Source organism: Melanostigma gelatinosum (genome assembly GCF_949748355.1).
Source record: "Melanostigma gelatinosum genome assembly, chromosome: 6".
NCBI lineage: Eukaryota > Metazoa > Chordata > Actinopteri > Perciformes > Zoarcidae > Melanostigma > Melanostigma gelatinosum.
In genome coordinates this window covers 6,025,899-6,043,345 of record NC_136639.1, presented here as the reverse complement: position 1 = coordinate 6,043,345, position 17,447 = coordinate 6,025,899, and the positions used below count along the sequence as shown (strand labels likewise).

Below are 17,447 nucleotides of genomic sequence, written 5' to 3'. Positions count from 1 at the left end.
CCCATTAGCCAATCGTAAAGTGACACAAAGCATGAGGAAGACCAAGGGGTATACATATATATATATTTATATATAAAAGCAGGAATTTAGAGTGAACATACAGCTATGTCTTTGTGTCAGAACTTACGTACTGTTACTAATGAGCTGCTGTACCTGTTTGTAGCTGGGACTTGAGTCATGTACCTCCATTATCATGTGTTTTGGCACTGAGCTATAATCACAGGACAGCTTTGAGTTTGTTACCAACCCACAGAAGTCATCAGACTGCGTTTAAAAACAGTCAGAGGATGAAAACATGAGATGTGTTACAGTTTGAAGCAGCATTTGTCTGGTTCACATCAACTCTGCGGCTCACTGAGATCCATATTTGATCTTTTATGTCGGTTTTTTTTGTCATTTTAACACGTTTAGGTCAGAATCTGTGTTAAGTCAGATGTTTGGTTGATGTAGGTAGATTTGATTAAAATCAATACATTTTAACCATTTACAAATACAGTTCTCTAAAGCACTCTTTAAGGTTATAAAACAGCAAAATATATTGTCAAACTAAATAATAAATATAGCTGTTTGTTTGTGCTTTACAGTCAGAAAGGGTAGGGGGCAGTTTGTGGCGGAAGTGCTTCAGGAAACTTTTTATCATCATCCGGGTTACTGTCTGGTCACAGAGGATCCAAGATGGCGACTCACATGTCAGGATGTAGAACCTGGAGTGGTGTTCAAAGGTAGATTTGTTTTTTAAAATAAATGCTCTTATGTCAGCGCCAGACTCGAGTTAAAAACAGGGAAACAACATCAGCGGTACATTCAGTACTGCCGGGGTCAAATATCTCCCTGACAACTGCAGCGTCATAACTTCTGTACGTCCTCCTCACCACGGTTAGCTCGCTCGGTTAGCTCGATGCTAAGTGTTAGCCGTCTAAGAAGCGGTGGTCTTGCTGTCAGGATGACTAATGTTGCATCACGAGTAAATAAAGTCACCGGTGTTTAGAGGGGGGCTGTAGAGATAAAGACGGTACATTGTGTAGGTGATGTAGCTGTGCTTTTACCGTTTATTACACTTTAATTGATACCGTTTTAAAGAGGTGATATTTGTTTCGAGGTTGTGCTTCTCATAACTACAACTGAGAGGGTTGTCTAAAATGTAACGTTAGTTCACTCCATTTATTTCATACATTTTCAATGAATTTAGACTAAATATGAAGAAACGCTCCTCAGTATAAGACTTCAACATGACCATGCAGTCTAATCAACAACTCTCTGAAACAGTTTCAACACAAGCTGAACATTAGAAGTTACCGGTATATCTTATTAAGACGGCATTCGTTTGAGCTAGGTCAGGTGTACCTAATAAACTGGTGTTTATTCCTTTTTGCGTTACATGTTTGACTGCAATGCACAGCACAACTTAAAAATGCACAACAATATAAAAAGTACAGATGGTTGACAAGTTAAAGGTAAATTCCAGGTATATTCCTTCAACAATTCTTAAATTTTCTGTAGGAAAAGTCCAATATTTACAGTGAAATAAAACACAGTGTAGGGACAAAGACCTGAGGTATTGTTTCAAACAGCACACACTAAATATTTAATGTGTGGCTATTGTTCTATCTTTGCTGAAGTTATGGATTCAAACACTGTTTTCACAACTGGCCTCACGTCGCTTGAAATACATTAAAGGAGCATTGCTTTGTTTTTCTCAAAGGTTCGGGATCGCAGCTTACAGAAAGTACAGCAGCGGTGGCCGGTACCCAAATATCTCCCTCTCTGAACCGCTGCCTGGGATCCCCAAACCTGTATTCGCATCTGGGGATGGTCTGGAGAAATACGAGACCAAGATCACTACTCTAGAAAATGGCCTCAAAGTCGCTTCCCAAAACAAGTTTGGTCAGTTCTGCACAGTCGGAAGTAAGTGACAGCAGTTATATGCACTTCACAATATCCTCTTGTCTCTGGGATCTGGCTGAAGTAGATACAATGCGTTTGTTCTCGTTCTTATTTTTAGTTTTAGTAAATTCTGGATCCAGACATGAAGCAAAGTACCCGAGTGGGATAAGCCACTTCGTAGAGAAACTCGCCTTTTCTGTAAGTACAACACAGTGAAGACCACAAAGAGAAATGTCAAGCATGTTGAGGCACGTGAGATGACGTTTTAAATCTGTAGTCCACAGCTCAGTACGGGAGTAAAGATGAAATCCTCCTCACGTTGGAAAAACACGGAGGGATATGTGACTGCCAAACATCAAGGTAGTCTTTCAGCTCAATGTCTGTTTCTGTGTTATAAAGCTAACGTTTGTGTATTATTACCTTCCTTTGGGGGCCTTTCTTCTGTTGGAGAGTATGCATATAGAGCTGTTGTACGTGTGATGCATGACTCATTTTGATGTGCAGGGATACCACCATGTACGCTGTGTCTGCTGAAGTGAAGGGTCTGGACACGGTGGTCAGTCTTCTCTCTGATGCTGTTCTACAGCCTCGCCTGCTGGGTAAATCCACTCTTCACCCTGTTACTGGTGTTCGTATTAAGTATTCATTTTCATTGTTGTTATGTATTAGTGTTACTGTCTTCTCTTCTTCACTTAACTCAACTTACAAATCAGCGGCAACTGTACCGAGTGTCTGTGTGTCTCCTGCCGGCCTGAGATTGTCTGTGTTCGTCTCCGTGCAGATGACGAGATCGAGATGACCAGAATGGCCGTACGCTTTGAGTTGGAAGATCTGAGCATGAGGCCAGACCCTGAACCTTTACTCACTGAGATGATCCACGCTGTGAGTCTCATCGTTTCTTTAAACCCTCCAGCAGCAGCTCCCTGTGAGACAGCGACACAATAAAAATGGCGGTTCTTAGAACTATGATAGAGTTCTAAGAGTATTGTTCATCGTTCGTTTCCAGGCCGCATATCGAGGCAACACGGTCGGGCTGCCTCGCTTCTGTCCCGTAGACAACGTGGACAAGATCGACAAGAGCGCGCTCCACGACTACCTGCGTAACTACTACTGTCCCGAGCGGATGGTGCTGGCCGGCGTGGGCATCGAGCACGAGCAGCTGGTTGAATGTGCCAGGAAGTACCTGCTGGGTGCGCAGCCGGTGTGGGGAGCAACTGCTGTGGCCAACGTGGACCTCTCTGTGGCTCAGTACACTGGTGGCATCGTCAAGGTTGGGTTTTATTGTTTGGAGCTGATATGGTTCTGTATGTTGTCTTCTATCTGCTGCTTATTTAAGGGTAATACTGTTGCTACAGAACTGTTGCTACAGTTCGTCTGGAAGGATAATAACCTCTTCTTTTATGCTGTTAGATGGAGAAGGATATGTCGGATGTGAGCCTCGGCCCCACCCCGATCCCAGAGCTCACCCACATCATGATCGGCCTGGAGAGCTGCTCCTTCCTGGTGGGTGTTCACGGTACCCGGCTGTCCTGAAGAGTCTCAACTTGGGGGGGCTGATGCATGTGAGCTACAAGCTCCCAAATATTAAATACAAGTTTTCTCTTCGCAGGAGGACGACTTCATCCCGTTCGCGGTGCTCAACATGATGATGGGTGGAGGTGGCTCCTTTTCGGCAGGAGGACCCGGGAAAGGCATGTTCACCCGCCTTTACCTGAACGTGCTCAACAGGTGAGCGTCTCACAAACATCAACGCGACTAGTCGATTAAACGTTGCTGCCCTTGCTAGTCGCCACCAGAAATACTAGTCGGTTAATTAAGCTTATTTTAATTAGATGTTTGCATGTGCTGTCTCAGCTGTTGCTGTGGAGAGCCACTGCTCTTCCTGCAGCAGCGCTTGAGACCATAAACTCATGTTCACAATGAGGCAATATATCATGTGAGAAGTAGACATTTTCTCATTGACTTCCATACAATTGGACTTCTTCTTTCAACCGGAGGAGTCGCCCCCTGCTGTTCAGTGGAGAGAGTGCACGGTTTCAGACACTTCCACATTGGCTTCCCTTGGCAGCACCGGAGGTTGCCGCCTGACGAAAACTAGCTTAGCTGCTAGCATGTATGCTACAGACTAAAGCTAGCGGCCTAGCGTGTCAACAAAGTTGTGACTCTTCTTAGACCACACCCCCGCTTTATCAAATATAAACATTGATGTCAGCAGCATTTAATATACAGTTTTGGTTGTTAAAAAATGTGATTTCAAAGGGCTATAATAGACTCCATATTTTTTCGGATCTTACAGATTAAATTGTGCTCAATTTTGAGTGTTTTCTAACTTTTAAACTAGTCGACTGCTCTACGTTTAATCTTCCTTTTTAAACATCAAGGACAGTTAGTAGTGAGGAACATCCCTAATTGTTAACTCACTAATATCAGTTTCACTAATAGTCTGTTGGTTTTCCTTGTCGGTTGTAGGCATCATTGGATGTACAATGCCACCGCCTACCATCACAGCTATGAGGACAGTGGTCTGCTGTGTATTCATGCCAGTGCAGACCCCAGACAGGTTGGTTCCGGTTCAGCACAGCGGCGTTCAAATGTCTTATTGTCCCTTTGAACCAAATAGGACTTTTTGTTACCAATCGCAGTTAAATTGCTGCAGTTATCCCTTCAAAACGTGGTTACAAATTGTTCTGTTTTCAAAACTTGCACATGGCTTCCTGTTGTGACTGTTTGTTGATGTGGTCTTTTGTGATGTTCGTGTTCTTATTGTTGCATTCGTCTCCAGGTGCGGGAAATGGTGGAGATAATAACCAGAGAGTTCATTCAGATGGCAGGCAGCGCAGGAGAGGTAATTGCTGTGTTTCACTATCCGGGCACTCCACCACAACTTAAGCGATATTGATCAAAGAAACAATGGAAGTGTACCATTCTCATCTCCCCCGTATGTCCAGATGGAGCTGGAGAGGGCCAAGACTCAGCTCAAGTCCATGTTGATGATGAACCTCGAGTCGAGGCCGGTTATTTTTGAAGATGTTGGCCGCCAGGTTCTCTCCACAGGAAAGAGAAAGCTGCCACACGAACTGTGTGATCTAATAAGTGAGTACTGACCAGAATTTAGCGCTCTTAAAATGCCTGTTGGAGGTACTTGTTTTATTTCTCTTTTTGACTTGTCCACTACTAATTTCTAGGCAACGTGACAGCCAGTGACATTAAGAGAGTGACCACCAAGATGCTGCGCAGTAAGCCCGCAGTAGCAGCTCTGGGCGACCTGAAGGAGCTGCCCTCGTACGAACACATCCAGGCCGCCCTGTCCAGCAAGGACGGACGTCTGCCCCGCATGTACCGCCTCTTCCGATAGTCATCGCTGTAAATATACTGGACTGGAAGATTACACTCGTGTTCCCTCCCACCACAGGACTTGATACAGCTCGCTCTGGGAGGGGACTAATACCCCGGCGCTCCCGGCTGTACCTCTGAGAGGGGTGATTGTAAAGGAAACGTTACATTTTACTCTCCGTTAACCTTTTGTCGAACTACAGTTGGAGTATCTGTATTTATTGATTGTGGGCAGGAAAGCCTCATTTCATTATTTACTGGGGTGGTTTGCAGGAGTTTGGTTTTAAAGGAACAATTCGCCCCAAAAGCCAAAATGTAAGTGTTATTTTTCCCATTTCAAAACCCCAATACCAACCTGTTATCTTTAAGTTTATGAATGAATGACGCCTACACTGGGAAGGTGAAGTAGCATATAAGCGAGAGAAGGGAGCGGCTAACATGCCCAGCAGTGTCTCGACTGGTTTTAGAGCTGGATCTTGAGCCGTCTCTTCACAAATGTAGGATATCGACACAAAGTGATGGTTAAATATGAATAAAGAAATCCTTGGAGTTTTTTTTGGGGGTAGATGTGAGAAACCTCACAACTAGCCAATTAGTCCTCCACACTGAAGTCATGTGTTCTGTCGTCGTGTATCAGTGAGTGTAAAGAGATTGAAAACAATTTTTTTTGTATTTTGTGGCTGTGTAGATGCCCTTTCAAATTAAAATATATATATATATATATATAAACAGGATAAAATAAATGGTTTTGTACAAAATTTAGCCAACAAACAAATTATTATTTATTTGTTTGTGATGTTACATTAGAGTGACTTATAAAAATATGCAGATAAAGTTAAAAGGTCTTATGGAAATAAAAACAACACTGACAGGCACTTTTTAGAGCAGACTATTCTTCATGCTGGGAATGCAGTATTCATTAAAATGGTAACTTACATAGAGTACATGTACACTGGAGCTGAAGGGTAAGGCATCGAGTTACAGTTAAAGTTGAGAAGGATCACTTGGCCCAATAAGAGGTGACAGGCGTTTTCATATTTAGTGAGTTCCTGCAAAATAGTTAAATACAAGCTGTCAAATACATTTGTTCTCCCTGAAATTCAACAGTAGCGTGTAACAAGTAACAACCTCCTGACTGAAGCGTTCAGGCGTATATCGTCTCCCTCCTACAAAACAAGCTAACTAAATTCACGTCAAAATCGACCAATGGCAGATGCTGAAATTCAATTTAGAAAGTGCACCTCAATGTGCCACCAAAATGCAATTATGTTCGTATTCATTTTACATTTATATTTGATGACAAATTCACAAGGCATCTGAAAACAGGAAAACGTAACATCCTGGTTCCTGATGCTTCGGAAACACCAAAAAAGAAAATGAGAGAACGAATGCCGAAACGGAGCCTTTAAGGTTAGATCAGTGCACACCGGAGCATGTGACTGAAGAGTAAGCCACGACGGCAGCAGCCCCCCCCCCCCTTCAGTCTGTCATGTTTGAGTGGAGGGGGCTGAATAAATAAAGGCCAGACTGAGTCTGCAAACCTGTGTCTGCCCTCAGGTACAGCCACACACAGACAGTTCCCAACAATGACCAACAGAGGGCGCACTCTGCTAAGCCACCGCCAGCACTGGGCTCTGTGTAGTTAAGACAACTCTGGTTTCCTATTGGTCCTTTGTTCCGCCCGCCTGGTTGTCCATTCCAGTTTCTGGAACACAGTTCAATCCACTCCGGTCTGGAGAGTTTGTTTTTAAGGGTTCAGGAGATGGTGCAGATGCTGCTGCTGCTCCTTTGGTTCTTCATGGCCTCCTTCCTCTTCAGCTCTCTGGTGATCCTCCTCCTGATGCCCTCCAAGTACACGTCTCTGTCGAACTGTCCCGCGCCCAGTGGAATACTAAACAACACAAACAAATGATACACACCTGACTTATGAAGTCTAAATAAAATGACGGTCAGTGGGACTCACTTGTCTCTGCCCGGCCTGAGTTTGACCTGGAAGACGCTGGCGACGGGCCGGTGGTCTGAGGTCTTGATGCTGGAGCAGCTGGTGTACTTGACCACTTTTATGTCATCAGCCTGCCGGCTCCTGAACAAGATCCTGTCCTGTGAACGCGCACGGAGAGGTTCAACCCGGCTGAGAGCCATAATATGCTGAATGTTTGGCTTATTATGGAGGCTTGATATTCTTTCTTTTTTCTTACTGTGTACGAAGGCGTTCTCTGTTTAGAAGTTGTGTCGTAGTTATCACAGCCGATGTCGAACTTGTATGTGGGGAGGAAGTGTATCGGTGCCTCTTGGAAACCTTTAAAGATTGAACCTGGAAGGGGAAAGCCAGCACATTCGCACGATGACAATCAATCAAACACACATCGACCTACTTCTATAAACTTTTAGAAATGTTTTCACAGAGAACATGCGAGCATACCGTCCTTCATCTCCTTGGAGAGCTGGTCATGCTCCAACAGAGGGCCCATGTCTCCGCCCACTGTGCGGTTCATGATGGCCTCCACGTCGACCCGGTCTTTGCACAGCCGGAAGTTAAAATCTCCACACCAGAAGACCTGGTCGAATCTTGTGGTGACGTCAGCTACAATTAAAAAGGACATCCTGTGATCATCAGACCACCAGCCATTATTCTTATCAACACCAAGGCTTGAAACTAAGTACCGTACATGAACAACAATACATTTTATTCTGCAGTCAACAGCAGGGTCAAAGAATGGGTTGGAATTGCTGCAGCTAAAAAAACCTATTTGGGAAAAAGAAGTAGCAATTTGTGCAGAAATGCATCATTTGTGAACCGACAAGAATCCAGTGAAGGAATACCTTGTTTAAGTCATTTGTCTTTTGAAAATGACGAATGAGTAAAATATAATTTATCCCATTTCCAGAATGTTCCACAAGATGATATTTCAACCCAGAATATGAGGCTGACTGCTGCGGGTTAATATGTTAAAGTTTGATCATGTTGAGACGACTCCGTCCAAGTTGTTTTGATTTGTCACGTCTTTCCCACAAGATGATGGAGTCTTACATGCTGTGGAGCGATATGGGTTGGTGTCTGGAAGGCCTTTGGGAAGAGCTAGAGCCTCGATGATCTTGTTGTAATCTAGTACTCTCTCGTAAACTTTGGCATCTCCGGCTGGAAGCAGAATCAGAAATTAGAAGACTTTAGTACAACTCTCCAACTGGTCCTATCGATCTATCTACTTATCTTGGTATAATAAATCACTGCTTCAGTCTGCGGCCTCCCCAACTTTCTGGGGAACTACTCACAGGTAAAATGGGATGTGATGAAGAGGAAGGAAGTGCCAAAAAAAGTGAGGGCGATTCCCACAGCCCCTTTGGTCTTGATCTGAGAGATGATCCTGGTTGTGACCGTGGCATGCTCCACCTCTGCGTGAGTCAACAGCACACAATGTTGTGGTCAGTATCAGAGCCTTAACAGTGCAATCAGATAGACTCAAACATAAAGGATGTGCAGTGTCCATAAAAGAAACATGTCACCACAACAAAATGCTTTTATGGACAATAAAGATGAACTAAAAACTAACTGTGTACCAGAAAGTCATGTATATTTCAATCATCTTCCAATAATCTGCACTAAACACACATAATATAAGCAAGGAGCGAGTTTATTACCTGAGCAGAACCAGATGAGGTCTCTTCTGACAAATACAGTGAGATACAAAACCCCATGTGATGCTGCATATAGCATGACGTAGTAAGGGCCCAGAGTCTCCTGGAGACGGGTCTCCCACTCCTTTCTGCACACATTCACAGTCACAGTCACCATCAGTTACAATAACTCACTTTAATTCCGTGATGATGATTCAAATCAAAGGAAAACATAACACACTTGTCAGGACAGCCCTCCTGGACCCCAATAATATAAAAGTCTTGTGCAAATTTAGAATCCGTTGGAAGGAGGAGATCATCTAAGTTTGTTGGAAGCCCCTGAAAACAATAGAAACTTGGTTACAACTCAGTAGTACGACTTTAAATGGTTCTTAGTCTGGGAGATGCTGCTGGGTCACGATGTCCTCCGCTACCTTCTCTCCCTGCATGTTCCAAGTGGCTACGTAGACGCCCATTCTCCTGTCGGGGAAGTGGCGGTCCAGCTCCTCAGCCCCGAGCAAGGCACCGCTCCCCAGCACGCTGCCCTCCAGAAAGCTCCTGAGAAAACACACACCGGAAAGGAACCTCAGCACTTTCTTTCGAGCAATTTCCTTTTGGCACAAGGCGTAGGTAGGTGAAGCTTGGTCAGAGCTCAGACCGATCTTAGGTACTCTTGAAACAGACCGGTCTTTAAAAGCCTTCTCTCTGACACCATAAAGAGTAAGCCTTCCAAAAGAGCCTTCACTTCCATCCTGGGGATGATATCACCTCCATGGTCAGGATATACACCATTGCTTACTGTACCTGTTCCTCACGTCCTGCGGTCTGATGGGGCTGAGCACGCTGTAGCTGGACCTCATGGAGTTGACTGAGGCACTATCCGACCCCATGTTCTCCAGAAGCCGGCTGTCGCTCAGGTTCCTGTGGAGTCTCTCCCGGAGTTTCTCTCTCGGCAACACGCCGTAATCCAAACAATCCCTGTCAATCCTATTAGCAGCCCTCAAAGGGGCTGACGCAAAGCTCTTCTCCAGAGCGGGCAGCGTCCCTGTGGGTTGCACTGGAGACAGACGCAGCTTGGTGGGCCCCGCTCGGTGGTCCGTGGGGTCGCTCTGCTGACTGTGGGGCCTCCTTTCATACTCGGAGAGACTGCTACCTCTGTCCCGGAAGACTGGGGATCCCGTCGTGACAGCAGAGAGGAGTCTCGCGTCGGAGTCCTGGTCAGTCCGGATGGGGGCGTCATCGCTGAGACCGAACCCACCTGGAGCTGTTTGGTCCTCTTTAAGCGAGTCTGTGGAGGAGCCGGTCTCAACCGGGTCACTCAGACTCTCCTGGCTGTTTCTCAGCCTCCTGGCTCTCACGGTCTCCTCCACTGAGACACTTTTGCTGGACTTTGACAGCCTGGGTAGTAAGGGTGGCCGAGGCTGGTATGGACTGATCTCTCCCTCGGCCTTTCTAGCAGTGAGTTTAAGGGCCTCATTGTGGTTCTTGCAGGATTTGGGATCTAATGAGGTCTTGACTTTTGAAACTTCACCAGACCGGTGGATCTGGCTGTGCTCTCCATTCTCAGTCATCCTCTTGTCATGTCTGAGAGCAGCTTCGATCAGGTGGGTGGAGCTCGCTCATCGCTCACTGACATGCACCTGAACACACAGGGCAGAAAATCATTCAATGAGATGTTGGGCTTTAAATTAGCCTTTATTTTAGCCTCGTAAACCATACAAAGAGGGTTTGCTGTATAACCTATAACATGCTTATTTCCAGTAGAAGACAGTGTTCACAGTCGTTAAACTTGCAGCATTAGTTAGGGATAGCTTTGTGCTGTCTAACTATCTTTAGTTACTGTTAATAAATACTAGCTGCGTGAGCTAGCTTATTATGCTAATGTTAGCCTTAGCGCTCTAAATTAGTTAAGAGTCCGAGACTGAGTCGCGTTGTTATCCAATAACTTAACAAAAGCTCCGTGATTTCAGCTAACTAACCTATCATCCAGACAACACGTCACGTTTAAATATAAACGGTTACAATGCTAACTTTAGCTAACCTTCTAGCCTACAGTCGTCAGAAAATCTAGCTATAACATGCTATAGAGGCGATATAACGTCACATGCTAGCTCAGCTAACGTTTGAAGCAAACGTTTAAAAGACCGTATTCATAAACGGCTGATGTGGGTAGTTTCTGTCTTCTATAACTCTGGCATTGTCATCACGTTGAAATAAAGTTACCTCTGGTGTACTGTTTGGTTTCAGAGCGGCTAATTTAAGAGTAGCTCAATTACTTCCTTAGCAACGTTTGACAACAGATCTTGTTACCAAGACAAGAGAGTCACGACAAAGAGCAGAGCATTCGTCACAGCGCCCCCCTCTGTTTAGAGGTGAAAGTACACCCCGCTAAAATCAGAATCAGAATCAGAATCAGAACCGTTTATTGCCAAGCAAGTTTTCACCTGCAAGGAATTTGTCGTGGCGGAAGGTGCATAACATTCAACAATAAACAATAACATTGAACTATCAAAATAACATAAACTATCAAATAACACTTAACTATCAAATAACATTTAACTATCAAAAACAGTCAGCACAGTGCAGGAAATAGAAACATATTTGAAATGTACAATAAGATATGTAACATAGGATATGGAATAAAGTGCACACAAAAACAGATAACAGGACTGTAAACCAAGTGAAGTGTATGAAATGTTAAAAGTGACGAGTGTGTTTAAATAGAGAGACAGGAATGAGCAAATGATCGTAGTCTGTCTGTATGTTGTACCTTCATTATCTCCTAATGGTACCAGTGTCCTAAACCTTTTTTCTTTTGCATTAGCAGGAGAGAAATAACAAGTGTTTACTGTATTGTTTTGCAGCTTGATATTATTCCTTTCTTGTGCCTCAAATCCTTGATTACGCTGTGATTACTGTATACAAAAAATGTATTGTTGTGGCAATGTCAAATAAACTGATGTGAATATGAAGTTATAATTATTGTTATGTAGAAAACTGAACAGGACAATGTGCTTCACTTACTACTGAGACATTGTTTCTTCTGATTGGACAACATTTGTGAAATTCTCATCCACACAACCCTGTTGTGCAACAAAATGCAGTTTGTTGCCCAGTTTGCTTAATAAGAAAAACACACACAAAGAAAACATGAAGCATAACGATATGATATGTGAGGGAGAGAGAATTGATTTAATTACTGCGTCACTCTTTTAGTAAATTAAAGAAATGGTCCAAGTTTAAAGTTTTGTTAAATGACTAAAGGTAAAGGTACTTTTAGGTATCATATCTAGAGTTTTTACATTTTGCAGCATTTGGCTTATATGCTAATTATCTTTAAATGTTGGCTTTCTTATCGATCAACATTTCATCCTTCATATGGGTAATACTATACGTAATGTTTAAAACATGCATTAAAGCGATGTGGATTGCAACAATAAGCAAAAGGTATCTAAACTATGAAACACATTTGAACAGGGTCTGATACACCCACTGTTTATTACAAACACATATTAAGTAGGATGCTCCAACAGCCTTATTAGATCTAAAGTTAGATTATTTAGAGTTCATCATCACAAAATAACCTCACATATTTTAAAATTGAGTTAGAATATTTCATCGGGATGTGACATTAACCTAACTCTTTTGGCTATTTTTAACTTTCAGAAAGTCATTATTAGTATGCATTTACATGTCGGTCATTCACTGAGTGTTATATCATGAGACTTACACAATTGAACACGCAAAAACGTTCCACATGCACCACTACGAGCTAAATACAGCGACTTTGCAAATGACTCACATGTGATTAAAAAAAAAGTACGTTCTCGCTGACAAAACAGCATAATGTCAAGGTGCGACCTGCAATTGTTAACCCGTTCACCCTTTCTGTGACTGCTGAAAGGGTTTCTGACTCTGCCAGCCGCTGGAAATGTGGACAATCCCTCCATATTCTGTGCATTTCTATGGCACTGATGCTGGCTCAGGGGGTTTAGACAAAAGGGCCAGTCTGTGAGTCAGGTATAAAAGCAAAGGGTTAAACCAGGTTGAGTTACAGTTCGGTGCAAGAGCAGCAGCAGGACCAGCAGCAGCAGCAGCCCACTAACAGCAAAATGACTTCCACCGGAATGAACATGATGAACAAGGTAAGCTCTTTCTGGTAGTTTTCATTTTCAGAACTGAACAGCTCATCTACATATTGCCCTTGTGGCCTTTAAACACATTGAGTCGTCTGTTTTTAAGCTTTAAAGGGTCTTTGAGCGCCATTGTTTTTGGGCCGTCGATTTCACTGTTTTGGTTCACTCTGACAGCTCAGTGTCATCTTTGGCCGCAGCAGGCAGCTGTTTTCATTGAAAAAGCTCTAAAAATGTCAATGGACACATGCAGAAAAATGAAAGATTTTAGTAAACGTGCCGCTTGAACATATGACACCTGTAACTCTCATGTACCTCGCACGTGCCAACCAAACACTTTCTCCCTCAGATCACCTTCTACGAGGAGAAGAACTTCCAGGGCCGCACCTACGAGTGCATGAACGACTGCCCCGACATGTCCTCCTATCTGAGCAGGTGCCAGTCCTGCAGGGTGGAGAGAGGCTGCTTCATGGTGTACGACCGCTCCAACTACATGGGCAACCAGTACTTCATGAGGAGGGGCGAGTACTCCGACTACATGAGCATGATGGGCATGAGCGACACCATCAGGTCCTGCCGCATGATCCCCATGGTAAGATCTTGCATCTCCCTGGCTAGATTTACTCTCGATGACATCTCTAGAAAATGCAATTGTGTTTTTAAATGTTCTGAGTTAAACACACCCGTCTTCTGCATCACAGCACAGAGGATCCTTCAGGATGAACATCTACGAGAGGGAGAACTTCGGAGGTCAGATGTCTGAGCTGATGGACGACAGCGACAACATCATGGACCGTTACCGCATGTCCAACTGCATGTCCTGCAACGTGATGGAGGGCCACTGGCTGATGTACGAGCAGCCCCAGTACAGAGGCAGGATGATGTACGCGAGGCCCGGCGAGTACAGGAACTTCATGAACATGGGCAGTAGCAGCATGAGGTTCATGAGCATGAAGCGCATCAACGACTCCTTCTACTAGACTCTCTTTGCACTGAATAAAACTGTCATAACCTAAACTGCTGCTGTGTTTCAGTGTCTTTTTTTCCAAAAGATTCTGAGTACTCATACTTCACACAGTTTAACCAGAGCTGGCCAGACTTCTATTGCTGGTTGTAACTTACAGGGAATTCACAAAGAGAATGGTTTCTTATTTCCCGCCATATGAATAATGAACAACTTCACAATCTCCAATCTTTTGGCAGACACATGTGCTGGATTGGGGAATTGAACACAAAAACCCGCACACTCTAAAACAATCTTATCAGCTCTGCAATGCACTGCTTTACATTCAAGTTGAAGTCGTTTGAGACATCGTCTTAGTTGAGACTGCCATATATAACCTATATCATCTATTCTATATCATCTATTCTATATCATCTATTATATATCATCTATTCTATATCATCTATTCTATATCATCTATTATATATCATCTATTCTATATCATCTATTCTATATCATCTATTCTATATCATCTATTCTATATCATCTATTCTATATCATCTATTATATATCATCTATTCTATATCATCTATTATATATCATCGATTCTATATCATCTATTATATATCATCTATTCTATATCATCTATTCTATATCATCTATTATATATCATCTATTCTATATCATCTATTCTATATCATCTATTCTATATCATCTATTATATATCATCTATTCTATATCATCTATTCTATATCATCTATTCTATATCATCTATTCTATATCATCTATTCTATATCTATTCTATATCATCTATTCTATATCATCTATTCTATATCATCTATTCTATATCATCTATTCTATATCATCTATTATATATCATCTATTCTATATCATCTATTCTATATCATCTATTATATATCATCTATTCTATATCATCTATTCTATATCATCTATTATATATCATCTATTCTATATCATCTATTATATATCATCGATTCTATATCATCTATTATATATCATCTATTCTAGATCATCTATTATATATCATCTATTATATATCATCTATTATATGTCATCTATTCTACATCATCTATTCTATATCATCTGTTCTATATCATCTATTCTATATCATCTATTCTATATCATCTGTTCTATATCATCTATTCTATATCATCTGTTCTATATCATCTATTCTATATCATCTATTCTATATCATCTGTTCTATATCATCTATTCTATATCATCTATTCTATATCATCTGTTCTATATCATCTATTCTATATCATCTGTTCTATATCATCTATTCTATATCATCTATTCTATATCATCTATTATATGTCATCTATTCTACATCATCTATTCTATATCATCTATTCTATATCATCGATTCTATATCATCTATTCTATATCATCTGTTCTATATCATCTGTTCTATATCATCTATTCTATATCATCTATTCTATATCATCTGTTCTATATCATCTATTCTATATCATCTATTCTATATCATCTATTCTATATCATCTGTTCTATATCATCTATTCTATATCATTTTTGCCAAAAATACCTGCACAGCTAGTGTCATTCCTATCAGCCTCAGCTGTTCTTTATGTTTCCAAGTCAAAATATACTTTAATTAAACTTTTATTAAAAAGATAAATGCAGACAAAAGATACATTATAAATCACTGCCTATCTCCAGATTAGGTTTTTGTTTCACGCCTCAGAGGAGGATTAAAGAAGCACATGCCTCTCTATCTTTCTTTCTCACTCTTTCTTTCTCTTTTCATCTCTTCTTCCTCCAGAGAACGGCCAATCCAGCGAGCGAGCGGCGAATCGATGCCCTGATACGAGATTCAGCCTAATGAGGATCAGAAACATCTTAATAAAGACCCATAATCCACCACTTAATCCCTCATTACGGAATCATCTGCATTCACTGGTGCTGCTCCATGCCGCCGCAGCGATGGCACATTTAGGGCCATTGTTCCACCTCGCCTCATCTTTCACCCAGGGCTCCGTCTCCCTTTGTCTCCCCTCGGTGTCAGTTATATTTGATCCGCTCTCATTAGACGCACAGAGAGAGAGATAGGGAGCGTATTGTGTGACCGGTGCTGCGAGAGGGCACACTTTCCAGTCTGCGTCGGTGATTACAGACTTCTGAGAGTGTGAACATTACTCAAAAATAAAAGTGGGACAGATGGATTAAAGTTGAATGCTGAGCCCTGGAAAGATTCTGAGTGTGTTTTTAGTTGAGCGCAGCAGTAACACAAAAGTTGGAAGTTTACCCAAGTTTAAAAAACAAGTACACTGTAGTTCCTGACAGTCTTGATTGTCCAGGGATTCTTGTCATATCTATTCCTCTGGTTCCTTCATTTCTCGAGTTTCTACCTCGTGTTCCTTCGTATCCATCAGGAAAGCAGCATATGCTTGTATGAGTCCTGTGGATGGGAATAGTTAGTGTGGAAATGCCAAGTGATATTAGCCTCATCCAGACACGCTCCAATTTGGACTAACGAAGGAGGTTAATATGGAATTATGTGTCGAGAAAGGAGGGGAAATCTCTTTTCCTTTAGCTGTGAGATGGTCCTCTGAGGGTTGGATAATTAGCCCCATGAAGGTGCAGAGAAGGCTGATTCTTTAAACCGCCCCTCCCTCTTCATCATTCTGTGTACTGAGGTGAGTATGAGGTGGAGGGGGATAAAACAAAACAAAATAAAACTCATTAAAGGTACCCATGTGGCTACAAACCCCCCTCTGCAGTATACAGCACCACAGACATCAGTAGCTCCGCACAAAGGAGCCATCGTTATTCTGCCTGGATATATGAACGCAGATCAAAGACCGCAACAGTTCTGCGTCTTTTAACCCGAGGCAGGATTCTCAAAAGCAGAGCTCCCCTGTTTTGGCAGGTTTCCATTTGTTTCCCCCTCGCTGATCTCGGCCAGTGGAGACCCAGAAAATCACTCTGCATAGCACGAGCAAATCTGGAGATGAAAAAGCTTAAATGATTTCTCCAATGATGCACCCGTGGCATTCTTTTTGTTGTGAAGAATGCGGGTTAATAGTTGATGCTGCTAAACAGACGAGGGTTCTTTTGTAGTTCTATAAAGTAAGTTTGGTAAAGGAAAGTTGTTCTCATGTTCAATGACAACTTCATCTTCAAGCATCAAGAGGCCGATATATTGATTTATTTTGGCAATATCATTCTGTTTGCCGGTTGGTCAACAGCTGTGGTCAACTGTTGGATGGATTGTCATTGAGTGTGGCAGGATAATCCTCTGACTGGTCTATATTTAAATGTGTACAGGGGAATGGCTCTTGTCGGTTTTGCATCCGTTGACACTGTTTATTTTATGCCATTTATCATTTTATATTACCAACAACCACCACAATACAACCAAAAATATAAATCAAAATATGAAACCTGAAATCACTAATTCAGTTTTTGCATAATTATTTTGAGAACATCTTCTCTATGAGGGCGTTGCCAGCAGCATTACTGAAATATTGTACAGATGAACTGCTTCTGTTGTCACA

General features: G+C 42.3%; 3 protein-coding genes across 3 annotated transcripts; 2 read left to right on the top strand and 1 right to left on the bottom strand.

Annotated features, from left to right (window-relative positions):
* The first annotated feature begins 669 nt into the window (after positions 1 to 669).
* pmpca (peptidase, mitochondrial processing subunit alpha) lies at positions 670 to 5,885 on the top strand. Its single transcript, XM_079271008.1, has 13 exons — positions 670 to 722; positions 1,703 to 1,905; positions 2,003 to 2,082; positions 2,162 to 2,244; positions 2,389 to 2,483; positions 2,666 to 2,766; positions 2,891 to 3,154; positions 3,295 to 3,387; positions 3,494 to 3,612; positions 4,354 to 4,444; positions 4,667 to 4,729; positions 4,833 to 4,977; positions 5,070 to 5,885. The coding sequence occupies exons 1-13, from the start codon at positions 676 to 678 to the stop codon at positions 5,237 to 5,239; spliced, it is 1,554 nt and encodes a 517-aa protein (XP_079127134.1). The 5' UTR covers positions 670 to 675; the 3' UTR covers positions 5,240 to 5,885.
* A 12-nt stretch (positions 5,886 to 5,897) lies between these two features.
* On the bottom strand, positions 5,898 to 11,077 carry inpp5e (inositol polyphosphate-5-phosphatase E). The gene is made up of 11 exons (XM_079271005.1): positions 11,056 to 11,077; positions 9,637 to 10,472; positions 9,267 to 9,390; positions 9,074 to 9,171; positions 8,857 to 8,981; positions 8,491 to 8,610; positions 8,249 to 8,356; positions 7,640 to 7,801; positions 7,416 to 7,531; positions 7,181 to 7,317; positions 5,898 to 7,108 (listed from the first exon to the last, which is right to left on the bottom strand). The coding sequence occupies exons 2-11, from the start codon at positions 10,401 to 10,403 to the stop codon at positions 6,973 to 6,975; spliced, it is 1,893 nt and encodes a 630-aa protein (XP_079127131.1). The 5' UTR covers positions 10,404 to 10,472; positions 11,056 to 11,077; the 3' UTR covers positions 5,898 to 6,972.
* Positions 11,078 to 12,944: 1,867 nt separating this feature from the next.
* On the top strand, positions 12,945 to 13,945 carry LOC306778877 (gamma-crystallin M2-like; the record flags this gene model as incomplete). The annotated part of the gene is made up of 3 exons (XM_079270601.1): positions 12,945 to 12,977; positions 13,315 to 13,557; positions 13,667 to 13,945. 3 exons carry the CDS (start codon positions 12,945 to 12,947, stop codon positions 13,943 to 13,945), a joined length of 555 nt encoding a protein of 184 aa, XP_079126727.1.
* Positions 13,946 to 17,447: the final 3,502 nt, after the last annotated feature.